Here is a 20826-nt window from a genome sequence, read left to right as displayed (position 1 = left end):
ACATACCTTGATTCTTTGATAAAGATGCCGAAGTTCTCTTCTTGGCTGAGCTCAGTCATGTGGGCTGAAGATAAGGGTATTGTGTGCTTTCCTTGCCCTTGGGTTCTGATGCCTCTTGATCTGCAAGAGAGCACTTGTGTGTCAGAAGGGAAGGAGCCCTTGCCCTGCGATTGGTTGAGCCTGCTCTGTAGGGAAGCCTGTTGGTAGCTCCAGCTTCATGTGACTCCAGATAACATGGGATGATGACCTCTTCCTTGAATTTTCTGATCTGGACTAAACGTTGTTGTTGTTATTTTGTGTTTTTGGAAGTGGCATGCTACAATAGGAAAAATTCTGCATGGGAAGATGAAAATCCAGAAACCTGGGTTCTGTTCCTTTCTGTGTCAGTAATTCATTATTTTGTTTTGGGCTTGGTTTTCCCTTCTCTCTCTCTTTTTTATTTTTTTGAGACAGAGTTTTGCTCTTGTTGCCCAGGCTGGAGCGCAATGGCTTGATCTCGGTTCACTGCAACCTCCGCCACGCGGGTTCAAGCGATTCTCCTGCCTTAGCCTCCAGAGTAGCTGGGATTACAGGCATGTGCCATGATGCCTGACTAATTTTTAGTAGAGACAGAGTTTCTCCATGTTGGTCAGGCTGGTCTCGATCACCTCAGGTGATCCACCTGCCTCAGCCTCCCAAAGTGCTGGGATTACAGATGTGAGCCACCGTGCCCAGCTGGTTTCCCCTTCTCTAAGTGAGGGGATTTGATGGTAAATCCTTTAAGATTGCATTCAGCTCTAAAAGTTCTATATCTAAAGATACTCATGTCCAGGTCAAAGCTATAGAGAAGTTGACTTAGCTAGATCTTGTATATGGTTGCTTTACTGAGTTCTTTTTTTTTTTTTTTTGAGACAGAATCTCACTCTGTCACCCAGGCTGGAGCGCAGTGGTGTGGTCTCTGCTCACTGAAACCTCTACCTCCTGGGTTCAAGCGACTCTTCTGCCTCAGCCTCCTGAGTACCATGCCCGGCTAATTTTTGCATTTTTTTTTTTGAGACGGAGTTTCACTCTTGTTACCCAGGCTGGAGTGCAATGGCGCGATCTCGGCTCACTGCAACCTCCGCCTCCCGGGTTCAGGCAATTCTCCTGCCTCAGCCTCCTGAGTAGCTGGGATTACAGGCACGCACCACCACACCCAGCTAATTTTTTGTGTTTTTAGTAGAGACGGGATTTCACCATGTTGACCAGGATGGTCTCGATCTCTTGACCTCGTGATCCACCCGCCTCGGCCTCCCAAAGTGCTGGGATTACAGGCTTGAGCCACCGCGCCCAGCAATTTTTGCATTTTTAATAGAGATGGGGTTTCACCGTATTGGCCCGGCTGATCTTGAACTTTTGACCTTGTGATCTGCCCGCCTCAGCCTCCCCAAGTGCTGGGACTATAGGTGTGAGCCACTGCACCTGGCCTACTTTATTAGAGTTCTTACTGTGTGCTGTACATTGCATAGGGAACTTTATTATCTTATTGAATTCTCACAACAGCCCTGGCAGATAGCATGTATTTTTTATAGAAGAAGGAGGCAGGGAAGAGGGGTGGATCTTGCAGGGGTTCTCTCTATTTCAGTGAAACCAAAGAGTAAGTTTTGGCTGTGCTGGTAGGCATGCAGTCACGTTGCATGTGACAGGCAGATTCAGTCAGTTGATACCAACTTCAGCTTTCTATGTGCCCAGCCCTGTGTCAGGTGCCCAGGGGCTACGAGTAAGACTTATAAGATACTATCCCTGACCTCAAGTGGGTTAAAATTGAGCTTGAAGTTGAGATTGCAACTCATAAAACTATGTGATAAACATGAAGTGGGGCAAGTTTTGTGGAAGAAATGGGACCCGAGCTGGGCCTAGAGAGTTGTATTTGGGTAGCAGAGAAGTATATGAATATTGGTGGTGATTGGGAATGAGGGGACATAGCATTAATAGAAAGCCCAGGAGCAGGAATCAATGGGATGTGTGCAGAAGACAGTGAGGAGATCAAGTTGATGGAGCAGAAGGTGCCTGGTGGAGAGTAGTGGGAATATAGCTAAACACATAAATACAGTCAGCTTCCAAAGGGTTGTGACAGACAGACTGAGGACTTTTATGAAGTAAGTAATAGGGAACCATCATGTTTTGGGAAACAGGGACATAATGGGATTGGACCAGAAAGATAATGGAGGTGGGGATGGGCAGGAGGCTGTTGCAGTGGTATAGGGTCTCCTGCTCAAGCAAGGTCCAAAAACACTTGATTATTCCTATTTTACAGATGAGGAAGTTGAGACTCAGAGGTGTGTGACATGTGTGTAACTTTAAGGGGAGGTAGAAGTGTGTAGAAGTGTAGTCTTGTTACATGGCTATATTGCATAGTAGTGAAGTCTGGGCTTTTATTGTATCCATCATCCAAATAGTATTGTATCCATTAAGTAATTTCTTATCATCTACTCCACGGCCGTGTGTGTGTGTGTGTGTGTGTGCGCGCGCGCGCGTGCATGTGTGTGTGACATTTCTTTATCCAATCATCCATTGATAGAAACTTAGGTTGGTTCCATATTTTTGAGGCTCAGAGGGGTTAAACCATCTGTTTAGCGTTCAGTAAGTAGCATGTGACGGACCGTGGCATAGAGCCCTGGCCATCATGTTGCCATGGAGCCGATCTTATTGACTTAGCCTTTAGTTTGAGAACTTCCTGTGGAGGAGGAGGAGGAGGAGGAGGATGAGGAGGATGTAGACAGTGATGATTCACACATCTTTTAGCAGGGCGATGGGGTTAGTTGCTGATGTATGCTTGGTATTGTGCTTTCCATATGTGATCTCCTCCAGTCCTCATGAAGATCATAATGTCTGGCAGTGGGTGGATGGAGGGTGTTACTACTGACAGGTTAGAAACTCAGAGAGGTTTGGGACTTGACTGAGGCATCCCGGCCAGTAATTGGCAACAGCAGGTTTTGGACCTAGGCTTCCCTTTGCCCAGTTCACAGATTCTCACTGAAGGTGACCAGGCTGCCTGGCTAGATCTGCTTAAAGCCAAGAGGTAGCCATTGTGGTTGTGGGGAATCCCTGTAAGGATACTAGGGGTCTCGAGAACTTACATCATGATGGAGTGATAGGTGTCCACCTCCCATACTCCAGGTCACAGTTGTTCCCAGCTTCTGGAAACTTCCTTTAATCTATTCCATGATGGTAGCCTCTTTCCATTTCCTTACACATGTGTTTGAAGACTCAATTGATGTCTTGTAGGGTATACATGTGTGTGTTTGTGGGCATATATGTGTTTGGGTGTGTGGGGGAGGGGGTGTGGGTGTATGTGTGGAAGGGGTGTGGGTTGTTTATGGGGGCATATGAGTGGGTGTGGGTGTGGGTGTCAGCTTGTAGATGTGTGTGGGAGGGTTATAAGTGTGTGTGAAGAACATTGGAGAGGAATGTAGAAGCAGCTCAGTAAACAGTGAACGGCCCTTATGCTGGGTGGGAATGGGATCACTTCCTTTAGATGGCCATTTTGTGATTTCTGCACAGGAAGTTGAATGGCATTGAGAAAGCTTGGGTCCTTAGAGGTGGCTAGGGCCTGTGGGAGAGCTTCCTTTTTCTTATAAACAGGAGCTTCTGAAAAGGGAGTGACATAGCACTGTTTGCTTTGTAATAGGTGGTTTCTGAAAACAGGAAAATCTTTACTCTTACTGTGAGGATTGAAAGCTTGTGCTTTGGAGGAATCGTGTCTGGAACCTGTTTGAACAGTGTGAAGAAGGGTGTAGCAGCCCTGTGGTTCAGATCCAAAGGATGAGTTCAATTCTACCTATTGCCATATTTTAGCTGTGTGGTTTTTGTCAAGTTACCTAACCTCCCTAAGTTGTAGGTTCCTTAACTGTAGTGAGTTACAGTAACTACCACCACCACCACCAGCAACAAAACCTAGCATATGTTGAACTTAACAGTGTACCAGGCACCATGCAAGAGTGTCCTATATTCATTATCTCTTTTATTCCTGACACAACCCTATGAAGCAGGTAGTGTTGTTATCAGCATTTAACAGATAAGGAAGCTTAGGCACAGCAAGATAGGTAACTTGCTAGTTCCTCCCTTTCTCACCTCTCACCCACTGCAAAAAAAAAAAAAGAAAAAAAGAAAAAGTAATTGGTAGAACTAGGATTTAATTTCAGATGTTGAGACACCAGATATATCATAGAGCTTGTTATGAGTTATAAAGGAAATTATGTGTAAAATGCTTAATATAGCTCCTGGTACTTCATGAGCTTTCAATAATGTTAGCCATTTATTGCGTTTTTAGTTTCACCCTGTTCATTTTTGTCTTTTGCAGAAGCAGCTGACGCAGGATGATGATACTGATGAGGTCGAGATTGCTATCGACAACACAGCTTTTATGGATGAGTTCTTTTCTGAGGTAGGCAGGCTTCCTGTATTTTTTTCTAAATGTACATAAGGAAACACTTCTTCTTTAGTAAGAATAAAAAAACCTTAGATTTTTCAGGGTAGCAGAGGAAGGTCACAGTCTTTTGCTTTGGTGGATGGCTGGATGAAGAAATTAAAATGACATTCTCTTTTCAATATTTACTTGAAGGGGTCTGGATTTTTAAAAATCTTGTTAAGAAAGTCAGTAGAGGGTCAATTATATGTAATTGAAGAGATGCTTTTAAAGTCTTATGCCATATGACAACATTTTTATAATTTCCTTTCTTGCTTAAAGTACATAACAAATACAGAATCAGCTGTAGGATCACAACAATGAGTATAAAATATTGCATCTTTAGGCTTGTGATTCAGATACATCAAATGTGTCACATAACAAATACAGAATCAACCATAGGGTCACAACTGTGAGTATAAAACATTGTATCTTTAGGCTTGTGATTCAGATACATCAAATGTGTAGCCTTGAAAATTTTGGGGCCGGGCACGGTGGATCACGCCTGTAATCCCAGCACTTTGGGAGACTGAGGCAGGCGGATCACTTGAGTTCAGGAGTTTGAGACCAACCTGGCCAACACAGCGAAACCCCGCCTCTACTAAAAATACAAAAATTATCCAGGTGTGCCTGTAATCCCAGCTACTCTGGAGCCTGAGGCAAGAGAATCATTTGAACCCAGGAGGCAGAGGTTGCAGTGAGCCGAGATCATGCAACTGCACTCCAGCCTGGGCAACAGAGTGAGACTGTTTCAAAAAAAAAAAAATTTTTTTTTATAGTTCCTTTGACGTAATTCTAGTGGAAACTGAGAAACCAAAACTTCCAGTTTATTTTTGTAAAAGTTCAACAGGGGCAAAAAGGGTTCATGTCTATTGATCCATGTACTCTGATCTTAAAAGTCCTCATTGAGGTGGTGCTATGATAGGTAGGTGATTCACCTGTACAAGGTGAAAAGCTTGTAGAGGCAGTAGTATCTCATGGATGAAAATACTGGCATTGGAGCTGGGCAAACTTGGGCCCGAATCTCAGCCCTGCTTCTGAGAAGCTGTTGATTTCATGAACATTCCTTAATCTGTGTCTGGGTTTCCTTACCTGTAAATTAGGATTGATAATGTAATTTCCTGTAGGTAGGATCACCTGAGCCCAGGAGTTTGAGGCTGCAGTGAGGTATGATCATGCTACTGCACTCTAGCCTGGACAACAGAGTGAGACCCTGTCCCCTTAAAAAAAAAAAAAAAAAAAATCACTAGTGATCCAGCTTTTAGGTAAGAAAAGAAAAAAACCCTAAACAACAAAAATCTCCATGGAGTTTTGTAAGGATTAAGAAGAATAATGTTTGAAACAGCATAGCATCTGGCATATATGTGCTTAATGAATGATACTTCACTATTGTGGAAGTCTCTGCCACCATACTATGGTTTCTTAGGTTTTTAATTTCCCTGGAAAGAAAACAAGAGGTATTGTGCTCTTTTTGCAGAACGAATATGATGCTTCCCATCCTCTAGACTGTGGATGTGGAAAAGTAACCCTCCAGTTCTTTTCTGAATGGAATGGAGTAGGGCTTGATGGTTTGTGCCCATTTATCTGTTAAAGTAATAAACAGAAATTAAGAGCAAACTTGAGTGTGTGCTGGCCTCACTGGGAAGTTGGCTGTAAACTCTCCACAGATCCCTACCCTCCTCACGGGCAGGTCCATCAGAATCATAGTGAGATCAAACAACACTTAGGCTTTGTGAGTCCAGTGTTATGCCAATTCTGGATTGTGGAAGGACGATATCCTTTAATTCCCTGGTGGGGGTGGACTTAAGGAGATGTTTGAAGTCTTTCTAGCCTGTCTCAATCTGCTTTGGAGAACCAGATACATTAAAGAACTTCCCTAAGATAAGGAATCTTCTCCAATAACTGTGTTCTCCTTTTTCTTCTGAGCCAGTCAGAGCATTCTCTAAGAAGACTCTCTTTGTTAGGTGGGAAGATGGTGGGCTTTGGCCTCTAAAACATGGTTTGAGTCTACTTTTCAAGCATTTCATAGCAGTGTGACCTTGGTCAGGTTGCTTAACCTCTCTGAGCTTTAATGTCCTGCTCTGGAAGTTGGGAGTGTTGATACTTACCTTTCAAGGATGCCATGAGGGTCATATGAGATCACACGTCTGGGAAGCATCAGCAGACAGAAAAGCACTGGACGGGTGATAGCTACTTCTGTAGAGGACTTTGAAGATTTAACAAGACCTCCAGGGCTGCTTCATTGCTTATTGCTTTCTCTTTGTTACATGCATGTCTGTCATTTAGGGAAAAACCCCATGAAACCTATATCATATTTAGGGTGGAGAAGAGGGACAGCGTGGGGAGGTGGAAAGACCATGGTCTTTGAATTAAATTTCATATCTACCACTAATTGTGTGATCTTGGTCACATTCCTTAACTGTTCCAAGAATCAGTGGGCTTATCTGATTATCTAATTTGCAGTTGTCTATATTTTCCTTGGTCTGTTTGCTCACTTGGCAGAGAGTAAAGTTTCAGAGGAAACAGACCTGCCTTTGGAGGCAGAAACATTAGGGGTTTATTGTTCTATATTCATTTATCTATTCTTCAAAATATTTGAGTGCTTTGTAAATATTTTATCTGTAAAAGGAGAAGAAAAATATTCATGTCATAGATTTGGTGGAGATTAAAGGAACTAATGCTCAGAAAGTGCTTAGCATGGGGTTCAGCAGTGTGACTTTCCTCTTTTCTTGGATCTGATAGAGCACAGAGAGGATATGCCTGGGGGGAGTGGGGAGAAGTAAGAGGAAGTGGATGAGGTAGGCTCTGGCCCCACCTAACGTGGTCTGAATCTCAGCTCTGCCCATTACCAGTGGTACAATTTTAAAAAGTTAAGTACTCTAAACCTCAGTTTTTCTCTTAAAAAAAAAAAAAAAAGAATATTGTCTGTCTTTTTTATGGGTATAAAATGAGAAAGGGTATGATGCACTTAGCACAGTGCCTGACATCTAGTAGATGTGTTCAGTACATTTTAGTTCTCATCACCCTTCTGTCCCCCAATGTACTTACGAATAAGTAGACCACAAAGTTTATTTTATAGAATGTGGTGTAGACATACTCTTGAAATTGGAATAAATTATGTTTCAAAGAATAGGGATTTGGGGATGAGAGACTGTCCCCCCCTCTATGTGACTGGCAAGCATGGTCACTACACCCTGCAGGTTATATAGCTAAGTCACTTCCTTGGGAAAGCACTCTTTTGATAAAACTTACTTTTGGACTGGTTCCAGCAAGTCACCCTTGGTTATTTGCTGAGAGCATGAATCACAGCTTGGTCATAGAGGCATTTGCCAGGTGCACATGACGTCACAGGACCAGGGTGTTTTCAGGATGTGATTTTCACTGTCAGATTCCATCGTATCTTCTCCAGCTTCTTGGTCATTGGAGAAAAAGATTGGCCCTTGGGTTTTCAAGCCACTTTGGCTGATCAAGCCAGAGCCTGGTAAATGATAACCCCCTAGTTTTGTCTAATTTGCAGTTGTCTATATTTTCCTTGGTCTGTTTGCTCACTTGGCAGAGAGTAAAGTTTCAGAGGAAACAGACCTACCTGCCTTTGGAGGCAGAAACATTAGGTGTTTATTGTACTATATTCATTTATTCATCAAAATATTTGAGTGCTTTGTTACACTTACTGTCTTCAAGACGGCACGTTGGGTGCTGGGGATACGATGTTCTGTGTGACAGGATTCTTGCCCTCTGCTGTTTCCATATCTGGTAAGGGAGATAGAAATTTTTAAAACATTGTTATATATAGTAAAAGTGTCAATAAGGGATCATGGGAGCACAGAAGAGGAAGTGTTACATTCTGCCTGAAGAGAGGAATGCGAGGGAAGTTTTCCCTGGTTCTTAAATAGACTCGTCATCAGAATCACCTGGGGAGCTTTTTTTTTTTTTGCACATACACATACCTGATTCTTAGGGACTGGAATGGCTCAGACTTTTGGATTTGTAGGAAGTTCTTCCAGATAATTCTGTCACCTACTGCAGCTGTGCACCACTGCAAAGTGATGGGGAACCTTTGAGGGTTTAAACAAGAAAGTGATGGGCTCAGAGTGTTTTAGAAAATTCATTCTGATGGCAGTTTAGTGGAGGGTGCGAAAGACCCGAAGCGGAAAGACCAGCAAGTCGGCTGATGGAGTCCAGGGGAAAAAGGATGAGAGCTTTTTCCTGAATCTGTGATCCAGAGCAGCAGTGTAGCCTATCATTTAGGGATGCTTTGGACTAACTGTGGCTTAAGCAATAAAGATATATAATTATTTTGCATATGAAGAAGTTTGGGGTTAGGGATGGTGCTGTTTAAAGGTCAAGTTGGGGTTCTAGGTCAGCATTGCTGTGATCCTCTTGGCTTTTCTCTTAGGATTGTGAGAGAGAGTCTGTTCTGATGATCTATTGTTATATCACAACATTGTCCTGACATTTAGTGGTATAGAACAACTATTTTGTTATGCTGACAGATTCTGTGGATTAGGAATTCAAACAGGGCAAAATGGGTCTGGATTATCTCTGCTCCACAATTTCTGGGGCCTTTATTGGGAAGACTTGAACAACTGCAGGTTAGGATCTTGTAGAGGCTTTTTAAATTCTACAATCTGGTGTCTTTACTGGGGTGGCTCAAGGGAAAAGCTTAGCAGAGACTGTCCATCAGAGTACTTACACTTGGCTTCTTTCTGTGGCTTGGGCTTCTCCTAGCTGGCCCACTTAGGGCTATTGAGCTTGTTACATCGAAGCTCAGGGATGCAAGGCAAGTGTTCCAGCTACAGAAGTTATGTAGCACATCACTTCTGCTTGGCTCTGTTATTGAAGCAGTCACAAGCCTGCCAGATTCAAGAGAGCAGTACATAGGTCCCATCTGCCTGCGTTTTGAAACCACCAGAGACACAGCTTCGTTTGGCATCACCCTGTGACAGCATTGCAAGCATTAAGAAAAGGTGTGGCTAGAAAAGTCCAAAGATCCTTTCGTCAGGGAGGAAAACTGCCCAGCTCCTCCAACCCGACTTCCCTCGTGGCCTCCTGGATAGCACTGGGTCACATTGTGTCGGCACCCTTAGCTGGAAGGGACACCAGGAAAGTGAGTACTCAGCAAAGGGACAGGATTGCCAGGATCGCCATCAAACACATCATGATTCATCCTCTGGGGCTAGCGATGCCACTACCCAAACAAAGTTCGACTTCTGTTAAAAAGAAAGAAGGGGGAGGGGCTAGGGAATGGCTATTTGTTGGGTCAGTCGGAGTGCTTTGTCATGGATGGCAATGTCAGATGCAAAAAACCTTCTGTGATCAAATGTGTTTGAGAAATGCTTTCTAATCCTCTCTTCTCTTGGAAACTTAAAATGCATATTAACTTACTGAAAGCTCTAAGGAGTCCTGTAAGAAATCAGCTTAACTTGGCTTAGCATTTAATTTTTCACAGTATGTTTTCTAACATGGAACTTCTATTAACAAGGATGAAACTTTTCTTTCTTCTTCTTTTTTTTTTTTGAGATGGAGTTTTGCTCTTGTTGCCGAGGCTGGAGTGCAATGGTGCGATCTCTGCTCACTACAACCTTTACCTCCTGGGTTCAAGCGATTCTCCTGCCTCAGCCTCCCAAATAGCTGGGATTACAGGTGCCCACTACAATGCCCAGCTAATTTTTGTATTTTCATTAGAGGTGGGGTTTCACCATGTTGGTCAGGCTGTTCTTGAACTCCTGACCTCAGGTGATCCATCCATCTTGGTCTCCCAAAGTGCTGGGATTGCAAGCGTGAGCCATCATGCCTGGCTGAAAGTTTTCTTTTTTGAATGCTGTGTTAGTTTGGGCTGCTATGAGAAAGTACCATAGACTGAATGGCTTATAAACAATAAGAATGTATTTCCTACAGTTCTGGAAGCTGAAAGTCTGAGACCAGAGTTCCACCATGATCAGGTTCTGGTGAGAACTCTCTTCTGGGTTGTGAACTGCCATCTCGCTGCATTCTCACATGGTGGAAAGAGCAAGCTAGCTCTTTGGCCTCTTCTTATAAGTGCACCAAACAAAGGAGCCCTTATGACCTGAATGCCTTCCAAAGGTCCTACCTCCAAGTACCATCACCCTGGAGATTAGGCATCAACATATTAATTTCAGGAGAACACAAACATTCAGTCCATAAGAAGTATGCTTAAAAAAAAGAGATCATTTGCAATGATATAAGAAGCATGCTTGTCTCCTGCAGTTACTTATATTCATTTGTGTGTCTACTGAGTGACCCCACATGCTTGACACTGATAAAAAGAGACATGAGAAAGATGATCTCTCTCAGCCATGTGAAGATACAGGAAGAAGGCTGTCTACAAGCCAGGAAGAGGGTCCTCCCCAGACTCAGATCTGCCAGTGTCATGATCTTGGACTTCTAGCCTCTGGTACTGTGAGAAATATACCGTGTGTTTAAGCCACCTAGGCTATGGTATTTTTCGTACGGGATCCTGAACAGATTAAGACAGTGAGGTACTAGCAGAAGACTCAAGGAGGAGCGAAGAGACCATGGTTTTCCTCCTTGTGTCTCCTCCTCAGACATGTCTTCTTCATGGCCTCAGCTCTTTCTCAATAGACCCTGCCTCCATGGTTCCAGTTCTGCTGGTCAACTCTACTGTGGTCTGGTCCCCATCAGACAGCTCTGGCTTGTCTCTGATTGACCCTACCTTCCTTCTCTTTCTCTCTGACCTGCTGTTGCTAATGTTCAGAATGCCCCACCAAACTTCTGTTTGGCTTCTTGACCCTTCCATGTCTGCATAAACAATCCCTGTATTATACTACTTTGATTAAAATAACTAGATAGGTTTTCACTTTCCTGACTAAATTTTGAGTGATGCAAAGCCCCGAAACACTTAATTTACTTGAGATTGTTATCTCTGAATACTTGTTTTCATTGGTCAGTATAATTCTGAGATCATTCTTTTCATTCATAAAAGGAGAATTGAAACATTAGTCCTGGTCTTGATAAAACGCCTCTGGGAACTTGACTATCATTGCTTGGTTGACTAAAGTGGCTTTTCCCTCCCTTTTCATCAACGTTTGTTTCTAAAGCAAAGAAGCAAACAAATTAAAGAGGACTTAACTGAGCAGCTCTCATATGAAGACTGTTTGGGATTCTGTCCTTTTGAGGGGAAGTAAAGGTGTATAAATTGTGAAAAGGAGTGATCATTTATTTGACAGTTACAGTCAGATTACTCTTATCACCTCAGAATAAGTTTTCAATACATAAATATGCAGGAATTAATGCTCAACTAGAAGTACAAGGTATGTGGGAGTTTAGGAGAGGCAGAGACTAATTCTTAGAGAGAATAACCAAAGCTTTTTTGCTTAGCCTTCATCTTACCCCATATAACCTGCCAGTTTCACAGAGTAGTACTTTCTCTGCTTTTCCTTGTCTAATTAGATTCCACTGGATAATTAGGTCCAGAGGGAAGAGGCCATCCATATCTTGAAAATAACTTCTTCCTTTTAGTTAGATTATGGTTATTAGTATAATATGGTAATTATATTTGGCAACACGTAGCATGAAGATTGTTGACTTGGGTGTTGACCTTAGATTTCCTTGGGTTATTACCGATGACGTCAGACTGTTTTGTTAAGACTGTTTTCTTACAGGATTGCTGTAAGGATTAAATGAGATATGCCTGTAAAGGCATTCCACAGTGTCTGGCATGTGATAAATGTGCAGAAATTGCTGGCATTTTTGTGTTTATCATTGTCATCACCTAACATTTACTGAGCATGTACTTTGTGTTAAACATTTGACATGTATTGTCTAATTCAATCGTCACAAAAACTCCAAATTGGGTATTATGATAATTCTCATTTCATAGATGAGAGAACTGGTGCTTAGGCACGCTAAGGGGTGTGTTCAAGGTCATAAAACTGCCGAGAGAAATAGAGCAAAAACTTGAACCTTGTCTGTTTGATCTTATTTCTTTAAATCCTATATTATCTGGATTCCCATATTACTAACAAAGCGTTGAAAAGTATATTGCAAACTGGGCATGGTGGCTCAGACCTGTAATCCTAGCATCTTGGGAGGCTGAGGTGAGTGGATAACTTGAGGTCAGGAATTTGAGACTAGCCTGGCCAACATGATGAAACCCTGTCTCTACTAAAGACATACACACACACAAATAGCTGGGTGTGGTGGTGTGTACCTGTAATCCCAATTATTCAGGAGGCTGAGGCAGGAGAATTGCTTGAACCCAGGAGGTGGATACAGTGAGCCGAGATCACGCCACTGCACTCTAACCTGGGTGACAGAGCAAGACTTTGTCTCAAAAACAAAAAAAAAAAACAAAAAAAGAAAAGGAAAATACATTTTAATAGACAATGTACAACAAGAAGACACTGGGAATATGTTAGCTACAAATTTTGCATTGTGATTTAGAAAAAACACTTTTAGATTGGTTTCCTTGGTCAACAATACTTTTTGAGGGCTCATTGTGTAAAAAGCTTTCTATAGTGAGCTGCAGTGAGAAGACAGAGAAATAAGGAACATGATCTCTGTGAAAGGCAACTGATCCATTCTCCCAGACCAGTGGATTGAACATGCACATTAACCTGACGTAGGCTGAATATGCATGAACTTGGGAGAGAAGATATAGGAGCCTTCCGTAGGCATTTACCTGGTTCAGGAGACGGGGTTTAGTATTCCTGAGTTCAAGCCTTAGTTTTGCCTCTTTCTGCAGTATAACCTGGAGTAAGTTTCTCTTCTTCTTTGAGCCTCCGTATTCTCATATGTATAAAAAGGAGATGATGATAGCCTCATAGAAGTATTGTGAAGGGCACAGCGTTGTTTCTGATACAAAGATATGTTCAGTCAATTTTAGTTCTTAAATATATGAATATTCAGAGTAATGTTAGATGTCAGTATACTTAACCCCAAACAAACACATGCAATAGCCCTTAAACTTTTAGATTGGGCACTCGTTAGTTTCCTATACCCTTTTTCTCCACTCTCCTCATGATTTTTTGGTTATCTGGCAAATGCACAAAAGGAAATCACATGTAGCTGCCATTTTACTTCATGAAATACTCAGAAAGTCACCTTAGAGGAAAACCAGTATTTCTAAGAAAAAGCAAAGCCATGAAGTTAAAAAAAAGAAAGCCCTATGGTTGGCCAGTTGCCCGTCTTGAAGTCCCAAAAAGGTCTTGTGATTAGTTGGTGAACTGACTAAATTGCTGTGAAATCAAATTCCCAGAAATGCCTCCAAATAGAAAGGTTGATGTGGACAGAGGAAAGGGACCGGCCACAATGGGTGGAGGGGGGGTGCGGTGGGGTGGGATGGAATGGAATGGAATGGAGTGCTGGGCCTGGGAGGTCCCATAGGCAGGTTGAGGATAGAGCACCCAGGACCAGTTCTTCTGTGCATAGTGCAGGATGAGTATCAGCCATCCAGTCTCCAAATGCCTGTAGTGACACTGAGCCTGAGGCCTGGCAGTCTCATCCTAGAAACTTCCTATCTCTTCCTGTGTTTCTACCATTGACTAAACTGTGGGTTAGGATACTCTTCAGTTTATAAAATAATTTTCCAGATGAGAGAATTTCTATGGCAATCAATCCATTGAACATGCAAAATCTAAGTCCTTCATGGCTTATTAAAATTTGATAAACTCATTTAAAAATGGTTACCGTGTTTTCTTCTAGAAAGCCTTTTTTTTCCCCCTCAATCCTGTAAAACAGTGTAATTGCCTTGGCAAGACAGTCATGTGGTGGAAATGGAAACATGGTGTGATGCAATGACATGAGTTACAAGAGGGGTCAGTAGCTTCTGACGTGGTCACACCCCTGGAGTCTGTGAGTGTATTAGTCCATTTTCATGCTGCTGATAAATGCATACTGGAGACCACGCAATTTACAACAGAAAGAGGTTTAATGGACTTACATTTCCACATGGCTGGGAAAGCCTCACAGTCATGGCAGGGGTCAAGGAGGAACAAGCAAGTCATATCTTTCATGGATGGCAGCAAGCAAAAAGAGAGCTTGTGCAGGGAAACTCCTGCTTTAAAACCATCAGATCTTGTGAGACTATCACGAGAACAGCATGGGAAAGACCTGCCCCCATGATTCCGTCACCTCCCACTGGGTCCCTCCCACAACACATGGGAATTATGGGAGCTACAAGATGAGGTTTCGATGGGGATACAGAGCCACACCATATCACTGAGTATTCATAGGTTGTAACAGAGGCCCTTTTTATAGTTGAGTAGGGCTGGGATGCTGCTAAAGTAAAACAGTACAGATAATTTTAAAAATTAACTCTAATGGAAAAAAGCATCCCAGTTGGAGTGTGGAGGGCACTGTTTGCATGCTGTCCCTACCACCAGCGATGTGACCTATGATTTCTTTAAACTTGTTTCCTCGTTTGAATAATGGTACTGATACAGTCTTATAGGTTGTTTTGCAAACTGTTAAAATGCTTCACAAATATTTGGCTAGTTACCTGTGTGTATATTTACACTCCAATGACATTATTACATTGTAATTTTATTCTACATCTTTAAGCAAGTGACTCTACTCTCAAACTAAGCACATCTAAGCCAATATATTTATAGAGGGGAGAATCCTGTGCTCAAGTGACACAAATACTGATTTGAGAGTTAGAGAGCTCAAGTATTATTTCTCCCATTTCCTTCCTTCCTTCCTTCCCTCCTTCTGTCCCTCCCTCCCTCCCTCCTCCTCTCTCCTTCCCTCCCTCTTTCTTTCTCTTTCTTTCTTTCTTTTTCTTCTGTCTCTCTCTCCCCTTCCTTTCTTCCTCCTTTCCTTCCTCCTTTCCTTTTTCCTTTCCTTTCCTCTTTCCTTCCTTCTTTCTTTTCGACAGAGTCTCACTCCGTTGCCCTGGCTGAAATGCAGTGGTGTGATCATGGCTCACCATAGCCTCAACCTCCCAGGTTCAAGGGATCCTCTGTTTTAGCTTCCCAAGTAGCTGGGACCACAGGTGCATGCCACCATGTCTGGCTGATTTTTGTATTTTTTGTAGCAACAGGGTTTTGCCATGTTACCCAGGCTGGTCTCAAACTCCTGGGCTCAAGTGATCTGCCCACCTTGGCCTCCCAAAGTGCTGGGATTACAGGTGTAAGCCATTGTGCCTGGTCTCTCCTATATTGTATTCAATATGAAGAGCTATAATCAGGTTTTAAAAAAGGTAAACTATCCACAGGAAGAGAGGGATGCTGGAAGCTGCATATGCATTGAGCTGTGTTTTTGTTGCATCTCAGATGTTAGGATCCTACTGTATGACATTTTATAAGATTTCTGTTTGTTAGTTGTTGCAATGTTGATGTGCCCTTCACTTTGAGAGTGAAGCGGATAGACACTGCAGGTGCTGAGGTCTCTCCTTCCTGCCCTGCTCCCTGTATGTTGGCTTCTACTGCAGCAGGGCTATGGTACCAGTGGCATGGGCACCTGTGAAGGGGGAGCCGAGGCTGCAGTCAGAGTTTATGCAGGAATGTCTGGTAGAGGTGTTCTATCTGGGAATGAAGTGCTAATGGAAATATTTTATGATACCCACAACCTTGTATAATCAGGAGCCTTAGAAATATGCAGAAATGGGCTGCAGCTTGAGCTTCTGGGTCCTGATCGTCTGAGGAAATCAGTTAGTACAAGAACATATGTCCTAGAGAAGCTCGGGCTCTCTTGAGAACTTCATTGCCTAGTGTCTCTTTTTTTTCTCTCTCTCCCTCTCTCCTTGTCTTTTTTTTTTTTATCTGTTTCTTTGTCTTTCTCTCATTCTGTGTTTTTTACTCTCTAGATTTGTTATTTTCCTTTCACTTCATTTCCTTCCTTTTTCCCCTCTCCTTCATCCTCACTCCTCACTCTTTTTTTTTCTTTTTGAGATGGAGTCTCACTCTGTCACCAGTCTGGGGTGCAGTGTTGCGATCTCGGCTCACTGTAACCTCCACCTCCCTGGTTCAAGTGATTCTCATGCCTCAGCCTCCTGAGTAGCTGGGATTATAGGCACACACCACCACGCCCTGCTAATTTTTGAGTTTTAGTAGAGATGGGGTTTCACCATGTTGGCCAGGATGGTCTGGATCTCCTGACCTCGTGATCCACCTGCCTTGGCCTCCCAAAGTGCTGGAATTAGAGGCATGAGCCACCACGCCCAGCCTCATCCTCACTCTTTTCTATTCTCACTTTTCAGGGCTTAAGGCTCTGCCTGCTAAGTCGCTGATTGTCTCCCTGTGATCATTCTTCATGGGTTTTTCTTTTTTTTTTTAATTGTATTTTAGGTTTTGGGGTACATATGAAGATCATGCAAGATTGTTGTATAGGTACACACATGGCAGTGTGATTTGTTGCCTTCCTCCCCATCACCTGTATCTGGCATTTCTCCCCATGCTATCTCTCCCCAACTCCCCACCCCCCACTGTACCTCACCTATTTCCCCCCGACAGACCCCAGTGTGTGATGCTTCCCTCCCTGTGTCCATGTGTTCTCATTGTTCAACACCCACCTATGAGTGAGAACATGCGGTGTTTGATTTTCTGTTCTTGTGTCAGTTTGCTGAGAATGATGGTTTCCAGGTTCATCCATGTCCCTGCAAAGGCCATGAACTCATCATTTTTTATGGCTGCATAGTATTCCATGGTGTCTATGTGCCACATCTTCATGGGTTTTTCTTGCTCTTGTTGGCTTTGGCCTGAATCCTTCCATCCTAAGTGGGTGAATGTATTACTCTCAGGGAGCAACAAGTATGGATTTTTAACGACTGTCCTGTTGTGGTGACTTTATCTGACCATGGAAAGGGTACTCACTGGGCAGCTGAGGACTTTAAGTCATCATCTTCTTTCACAAACCCAGAAGATGGGCAGCTTTCACCAGCAGCTCTGCCAAGCATTGACCTCAGCCATGGACTTATACTTCCTCTTTGATGATGAAGGTTATTGTCTTTCTGATTATAGATTGAGGAAACTCGGCTTAACATTGACAAGATCTCAGAACATGTGGAGGAGGCTAAGAAACTCTACAGTATCATTCTCTCTGCACCGATTCCAGAGCCAAGTGAGTGTTGACTTAGAACTGAGTCACCCAACAATCACCCTTTCATTGGGGCTGAGCCAGCCTTGTTTTCTTGCCCTTCGTGAGCAGCAGGGGAGTGTACAAGTTACAGGGCACTAGTGTCCGTATTATATCATTTCCCTCTCCTTTACCTTACCTGAGCTCCTACTACCTGACCACAGTCAGGGTTTCCTCTTCATGATCCCACTTGAACCATTTAGCGAGACTTTCCTATTTTCTAGCTAGTCCCTCTCCTGACTAGCCACGACTCTCACTGCTGCTCACACACCCCGTGCCCTGTCCTGCCTCTGAGACTCTGCTTGTACTATTTCCCCAGCCTGAAATGCTTTTCCTAGTTCCCTTTCCAAACCTTGCTAGAGCAAGTCCATTTTTTCTTATAAGGTGTTCCAAAATGGTTCAAGTTCACAGAAATCCCTTCTATCCTAAACTTTTGTTTGTTACCACCACCAAGGCAAACTTTCCTCCCCTAACTGTTTGCATGAGCGTCCAACCTTTTGGCTTCCCTGGGCCATATTGGAAGAATTGTCTTGGGCCATATATAAAACACACTAACCGTAGCTGATGAGCTAAAGGAAAGGTTTGTGCATAATTTTCCTGATATCTGCCACCACAGATAAAAAAAGTTCATGCATTCCAAGGGTTGGACACGGCTGGTTTAGGGCTATATTTTCAGTTCTTAAGAACAGGGAACAAACCTGACACACTGTCATTCCACTCTCATTTTTCCCATGGACCCTATTACCTAAAGACTGAAGTGGGAACACTTTAGCAGAGCATGTGGGAATCGTCTTGGTCACATTCCTGTCTTCCCAGCCAGCCTGTCTCCTGCCATCCTCCTCCTGCTCTTCACACTTCAGCCAGACAAACTCTGGCTGTTCCCAGACATTTCCTATTCACTCATACCCTTTACTTATAGTTTCTTCTCGTGAGATTCCTGCTCTTAGTCTATTTCTCTACCTGGCTGACTCACAGTTCTTGAGACTCAGTCCTGCTCACCTCTGTCTTTAGAAGCTTTTCCAGTCCCTCCAGGCTGTGCACACCTTGACCAGAACTCATACTTTACTCCACGCTGCATGTTAGAGATGCTGACTTACTTCTCCCTTGTCCTCCACTAGACTCTAAACACCTTGCAGGAAATGTCTAGATCTTCTTTCTGATTCCATAGTTTCTAGCTGTGTTCCAAAGTTGTAGTAGGGGCTGAAGGATGGCTTTTGAATGAATGGTTCTAGCTAACACTTAGTTTGCTCCATACAACCTAGGATTGCTCTGGGTGTGTAGTAGGTATGTCATAAGTATTTGCCTCATTTTAAGTCGATTAGCCTTGGTTGAAATCTCTTTTCCCCGTAAGCTCCCTAGAACCTTCTCAACTGAAGCCCCCATGGTACGTTCTTCCCTCTAAAAGCAAATTTCTCACAATTTTATGTGTGGCAGGATTACCTGGGAGGGTTGAAAGGGCTGATTTTGTGGTTCCAACTCTGGGTGTTTTTATTCTGTGGATTGGGATCGGGTGCCTGGAAAATGCCTTTTAAAAAATAAGCACTCTGTGATTCTAATGACAGATTCTGAGGAGTTCACTGGGATAAAGACTGTTCTGGGCGGTGGATGCCTGAGAAAGCTCCCCTCCTCTGATTATGATTGCTGTAGCCCACAAAAGAATCAGTCCTCTCCTTTCTAATGGATTCTGCCTGCCTTTGTTTACCCAGAAACCAAGGATGACCTAGAGCAGCTCACGACTGAGATTAAGAAGAGGGCCAACAACGTCCGCAACAAACTGAAGAGTAAGAAGGGAACAAAGGGAACAAGCCAGTCCCCACCACCATCTGTCTCAGCTCGTGCACCTATAATCCCAGCTGCTCGGGAGGCTGAGGCAGGAGAATCATTTGAACCTGGGAGGCGGAGGTCCCAGTGTGCTGAGATTGTGCCATTGCACTCCAGCCTGGGTGACAGAGTGAGAATCCAGCTCACTCTGGGTCCAGCTTTCCGAAATGAAACTCCTCTTGTTGGATGTGACACCACTTGGCCCATCTTTGCTTGTGGTTTAGGCTCTGTCCATACAATGATCCATTGTAGCCCCAGAAATTTACCTTTTCTTAAATCCTCACTGTACTTGAAAGAGTCCAGAATTGAAGCTAGAAGATGAGAATAAACATGTGCTTTTAGCTGCTGAGTAGTTGTGTGACTTGGTCCTGGTTCTTAAACTTAGTCTTTCAACCTTTCTTTTCTTTTTTTTTTTTTTTGAGAGAGAGAGAGTCTCACTCTGTGCCCCATGCTGGAGTGCAGTGGCGTAATCTTGGCTCACTGCCACCTCTACCTCCTGGGTTCAAGCGATTCTCCTGCCTTAGCCTCCCGAGTAGCTGGGATTACAGGCATGTACCACCATGCCCAGCTAATTTTTGTATTTTTAGTAAAGATGGGGTTTTACCATGTTGGCCAGGCTGGTCTGAAACTCCTGACCTCAAGTGATCCAGTTGCCTTGGCATCCCAAAGTACTGGGATTATAGGCATAAGTCACCGTGCCCAGCCTGTCAACTTTTCTCTTATTGGTCTTATTTCCCTGGCAACTACATACTTTTTTTAAAAAAAAAAGAAAGAAAAAGAGTCTTGCTCTGTTGCCCAGGCTGGAAGGCAGTTGCATGATTTTGGTTCACTGCAATCTCTGCCTCTTGGGTTCAAGTGATTCTCATGCCTCAGTCTCCCAAGTGGCTGGGATTATAGGCGTGCACCACCACAGTCGGATAATTTTTGTATTTTTAGTAGTGACAGGGTTTCGCCATGTTGGCCAGGCTGGTCTCAAACTCCTGGCCTCAAGTGATTCACCTATCTCGGCCTCCCAAAGTGCTGGGATTCCAGGTATGAGCCACAGAGCCCAGCTACTTACATACATTTGAATAGTCATTTTAGAGATATATAGATGCAAGAGATATCATTCAGTCTACAGATACTGCTTGGTGGGCTAGGCATACTACCTTCTCATACCCTCACTCTCCCCATTTGGGAGAGGATAGTTCAATGAAGCTACTGTCATAGATTCAATTCTTCCAGGGCCCAGAAGATTTACTTAGTTCTGTGTTGATGGCCTGCATTCTTGCCCAGTGTATTTGGTGCATGCATGCTATTGATCAGAGAAGAAAGCATTATTGCTTAGCCCAGTTTACCATTTATTCCCCTCAAGTAAATTGCAGTAACTATTTTAACTGGAGAGGTCATTAGCAGCAGATTCCAGGAATAACAGTGATAGTGCACCTGCCACTGTGCTAGGCACTTTGTGTGTCTTCTGACTTAATCTTCACATTAGTATTGTGAGGGAGGGACTGTTATTGTGTTTTACAGATGAGAGAACA

General features: G+C 43.3%; 1 protein-coding gene across 8 annotated transcripts in view; it reads left to right on the top strand.

The window, feature by feature from the left end:
• LOC105718582 (syntaxin-3) overlaps nucleotides 1-20826 on the top strand; it is a 141329-nt gene that overhangs the window by 13915 nt on the left and 106588 nt on the right. For all 8 annotated transcript variants that reach the window (XM_064364860.1, XM_064364858.1, XM_064364861.1 and 5 more), the window contains exons 2-4: nucleotides 4322-4405; nucleotides 17368-17467; nucleotides 19189-19263. In XM_064364860.1, the coding sequence (XP_064220930.1) occupies nucleotides 4322-4405; nucleotides 17368-17467; nucleotides 19189-19263 (259 nt within the window). The remainder of the gene's footprint in view (nucleotides 1-4321; nucleotides 4406-17367; nucleotides 17468-19188; nucleotides 19264-20826) is intronic.

Source organism: Aotus nancymaae, unplaced genomic scaffold (assembly GCF_030222135.1).
Source record: "Aotus nancymaae isolate 86718 unplaced genomic scaffold, 86718_ANA_hifiasm-v0.15.2.pri h1tg000059l, whole genome shotgun sequence".
NCBI lineage: Eukaryota > Metazoa > Chordata > Mammalia > Primates > Aotidae > Aotus > Aotus nancymaae.
This window is presented reverse-complemented; position numbering and strand designations above follow the sequence as displayed.